This window comes from Lactuca serriola, chromosome 4 (assembly GCF_051521515.1).
Source record: "Lactuca serriola cultivar US96UC23 chromosome 4, Lser_US96UC23_V15, whole genome shotgun sequence".
NCBI classification, from domain to species: Eukaryota; Viridiplantae; Streptophyta; class Magnoliopsida; order Asterales; family Asteraceae; genus Lactuca; species Lactuca serriola.
Window position 1 is genome coordinate 92,372,009 of NC_136411.1, and position 4,800 is coordinate 92,376,808.

General features: G+C 42.5%; 1 protein-coding gene across 1 annotated transcript; it reads left to right on the forward strand.

Annotated features, from left to right (window-relative positions):
• Window positions 1–4,236: 4,236 nt before the first annotated feature.
• Window positions 4,237–4,764, forward strand: LOC145098608 (secreted RxLR effector protein 161-like). Its single transcript, XM_079036235.1, has one exon. It carries the CDS (start codon window positions 4,237–4,239, stop codon window positions 4,762–4,764), a length of 528 nt encoding a protein of 175 aa, XP_078892361.1.
• Window positions 4,765–4,800: the final 36 nt, after the last annotated feature.

The following is a 4,800-nucleotide window of genomic DNA, read 5'->3' on the forward strand; positions in this document are numbered from 1 at the left end:
TAATTAATTTGTGTGTAGTATGTTACACTTCTCATCTCACTTTGCTACTTGTTAGAATTGTAAAAATTTGTTATTTATTTTTGTATGAAATTAATTATAACAGTATTTGGTATCTAATCGGATGTTATGTAATTTGTTTTTATGTATTTAATGTCGTTATGTATCAGGTTTTTTATACCCAAAATCCTTGATTAGAAAAAAAAAATTAAAAAATGAAAAAATGTTATTACCGACGACTCTATTGCGTGCGACATCATCATTAGAGGCGACATAAGCATTAGCGGCGACACCAAGTATTATCGGTGACAGGAGCATTAGCGGCGACAATTTTCATTAGCAATGACGTTTTGATCAATAGCAACAGAACAGTAGCGACGACTTATTATCGACGACGTGTCGCCGTGATTTCCATTAGTCGTTACTCTTTACCGGCGACTTTTGTAGCCGCTAATTGCCTTTTTTTCTTATAGTGTTAAGCGCACATTGTGACATGTAAATCCATATGCGACCATAAACATCTTCATCACCTTCCTATCAACCATCTTCCTCCATGAACCATAATCACTTTTAACGCTCTTGTATTTCATCCTTCGTTGCTGATTGTTTTGATAAATTTATTTGATGCATGTGACTACTAATCAGGGATACTCGATCATAATCATCCTCGTATTCCCTACACAAACTTATTCTTAAAATACGTTTTAAAGAAGAGCAAGGACAATTTTTTCTTTATCAAAATTTATAGATGAAAATTGATTATTTAAGTTTAGCCGAGAGTGACTAATTCCTTTATATATAGATTTGTTGGTCAAGGATTGACCTGGTAACTAGGAAGAATAAAGCACATGGGGCAGTGATGACCGTTACAATTAGACTGCTCCTATTATTTCTCTTTTCTGTTAAATTTAGTAGTATAAATAGAGTAGTTCAATGATCACAATTCATCAGTCGAAAATTCATTGTATAGCACCTTAATCATTAGGCTGCTAGTATTCTTCAGTCAATAAAGTAATCATTCGGCTGTCATTTCCATTTTTACCCCTGTTACCCCTGTTCTCGTTTACTGTTATATTGCTTGACCACCAACATTTGGTATCAGAGCAAACAGATCCTGATCAATTGTATGCCCAAGTACCCTCGATTCAATAAGATGACAGCCCCATCTTCATCCAATCAGTCCAAGGACAGCCCCTTCACCCTACAGTGCCCAATGTTAACCTCACTAAATTACAACACCTGGTCAATTAAGATGGAAGCCATCATGGATGCCCATGGGTTATGGGATGCCATAGAGCCACCAACCGGAGTGGTTGTGGATGAGAAGAAGAGCAAGCAGGCTCGAGCTTTCATCTTCCAGTCAATACCAGAAGAAATACTTGCACAGGCTGCCAAGAAGAAGACAGCTAAGGAAGTTTGGGACTCTCTAAAGTCACGGTATGTGGGTGCAGAGAGGGTCTAAAAGGCAAGACTGATAATGCCCTTTGAAGAAGCAATTGGGCATTTGAAAGCATATGAAGACAGGCTCCGACTCCGGAAGGCAAGCACACAAGCTGATAATGCCCTGCTACTTGCCAAGGCTGAAGGTTCATCAACCCACCGGAGTCCAAGCAAGCCAAACTCACAAGGTGGTCGAGGAAGAGGAGGAAATAACAACCGGGGAGGAAGAGGCAGTATACGAGGACGAGGTTCGTCTCGTGGGAGAGGTGATCGCTGGGGCGGTGACTCACGACAGGAGACAAACATTGTCAACAAAAAAACCACGAGACAAGAGCAACATTAGATGTTATGAATGCCAAGAGCTTGGTCATTATGCATCGGAGTGCAAGGCAAAGAAGCAACAGGACCAAGAAGTTAACTTGGCTGCTGATGAAGAAGAACCAACTCTATTGTTGACTGTTTGTGGTGAAAAGAATATCGAGGTGGTCCTCTTGAATGAAGAAAAAGTCTATCCGAGTCAACTCAAGGAGAGCAATGAAGAGAACATATGGTATCTAGACAATGGAGCTAGTAACCATATGATTGGATGCATGGGCTTATTTGCAGAACTTAATGAGAAAGTAACGGGGCAGGTTCGATTCGGAGATGGGTCCAGAGTTCCAATCAAAGGAAAAGGTGCTCTCCTATTTGATTGCAAGAATGGTGATCAATTTGACATCCCAGATGTATATTATATTCCTGCTCTACACAGTAATATAATAAGTCTGGGACAAATGACTGAAGAAGGGTATGACATAGGGATGAAGAACGAGTTCTTGAGGATGTATGATGAAGCAGGAATCCTGGTAATGAAGGTGCAAAGATCCAAGAACAGACTTTATAAAATTAAGCTTACACCTGGGAAGCCTGTATGCTTAGCCATGAGTATAGACGATGACTCATGGTTATGGCACGCACGTATGGGACACACTAACTTCAGAACACTCGAGGAGATGACATGTAAGAAGATGGTACTAGGTATGCCCCAGGTGACTCATCCATCATAGGTGTGTGAAGGATGTATGCTGGCCAAGCAATCAAGACAGGCCTTTCCAAAGGAAGCCACGTGGAGAGCTAAAGACCCACTCCAGTTAGTACACACAGACTTATGTGGACCCATCACCCCAGCAACCAAAGGAGGGAATCAATATTTCCTCTTAATCGTGGATGACTACTCACGGTATATGTGGGTATACCTGATCAAAACAAAAGATGAAGCGTTGAGCATGTTTCAGAAGTTCAAATTGCAAGTTGAGAAAGAGTACAGCCACAAAGTCAAGATGATAAGAACTGACCGTGGAGGTGAGTTCAACTCTAATCAATTTCAGTTTTTCTGTGAGCAAGCGGGAATCAAGCGACAATTGACAACACCACACACCCCACAGCAAAACGGGGTTGTGGAACGTCGAAATAGGACGATTCTGGAAATGACTAGGGCACTACTCAAGGATATGGGGATACTGTATCAATTTTGGGGAGAGGCCGTGAGACACTCAATGTATTTACTGAACAGAACAAGCACAAAAGCGCTCAAAGACGTAACCCCATACGAATCACTGAAAGCTTCTAAACCCTCGATCGCACACCTAAAGATCTTTGGTTGCGTGGGATTTGTGAAGAAATTGCGAGGTCAGAACAAACTAACTGATCGAAGCGAGCCTATGGTGTATTTGGGATCCGAGGAAGGAACAAAAGGGTACCGGATGTTCAATCCCAGCAATCGTCGGATAGTGATAGCTCGAGACGTGATCTTTGACGAAGCAAGGCCTTGGGCTTGGAGCAATGAAACAACAGGGGAGCCTCTTACAACCCCTTATTGGACCAATTTTGTGACAAATATGGAACCCCAATCCCAACCAGCCCAAGAAATAGACTCAACAGATAATGTGACTGAAGACCCGTTAACGCCGTCACATGGCGATTCTAACCTAGAACACGAAACTCACACTCCACCATTCGAAGAATCATCGCAGCAAAGCTCGTACAGATTGGAGTCGCGATCAACACCTTCCAGTCGAGCATCGACAATTCAAGAGAGAAGTGGGTCTGTAGCTTCATATGACGACACGCCACCTAGAGGATTCCGCTCAATCAATGAAGTCTATGAAAACACGACAAGATTGGAGGAAGAGGAGATACGAGAATTGTATGAAAGTAATCAAGAGCTGTTGTTGGTTGATGATGAAACCACAACCTACGAAGAAGCATCAAGTGAAGAAGGGTGGAAACGAGCCATGGAAACGGAGGTGAAGTCAATTGAGAAAAACAATACCTGGACTTTAACCAGGCTACCCCCAAATCGCAAGGCGATAGGGGTAAAATGGGTATTTAAGGCGAAAAAGAATGCAGCTGGGGAGGTAATCAAGCACAAGGCTCGTTTGGTCGCCAAGGGTTATGTTCAACAAAGGGGGGTCGACTTTGACGACGCATTTGCACCGGTGGCCAGGTTGGAGACGATAAGACTGATTCTCTCGATAGCGACAAAAGAAAATTGGCTTGTACATCACCTGGATGGTCAAAGGCAAGGAAGGATGGGTGTACCGTCTTCACAAGGCCCTGTATGGGTTACGACAGGCGCCAAGGGCATGGAACATAAAACTTGACCGATCACTCAAGTCAATTGGATTCGCTAGATGTGCTCATGAGCAAGCCGTCTACAAGGTACATAAACCCAATCTGATTCTTATAGTGGTTATATATGTAGATGACCTTATAGTCACTGGGTCAAGTGAGAAAGGAATCCAAGAGTTCAAAAATAGAATGAAGTGTTTGTTTGACATGAGTAACCTGGGATTGTTATCATATTACCTGGGAATTGAAGTAATACAGGGTAAGGATGGTACAATGCTCTCACAGAAGGGGTATGCTGAAAGGATCTTAAAGACTTTAGGTATGGGAGGCTGCAATAGTTCCCATTACCCAATGGAGTCAAAACTCCAGCTAACCAAAGATGAAGATGGTGAACCAGTAAATACAACCATGTACAGGAAGCTTGTTGGGAGTTTGAGGTACCTGGTACACACAAGACCAGACCTCAATTACAGTGTTGGAGTGGTGAGCAAGTTTATGCAAAGTCCTAAACAGAGTCACTATGTTGCTATAAAACATATCTTGAGATATGTGAAGGGAACAACCCAGTATGGGCTAAAGTATCACAGGGGAGGCGATGGAAGACTTGTGGGATACAGTGACAACAGCTACAACAGTGACTGTGAAGATAGAAGGGGAACCACTAGAGTAGCTTTCTACTACTCAGGAAATCTTATAACATGGGCTTCGCAGAAATAGAAAACAGTGGCACTCAGCTCATGTGAAGCCGAGTAT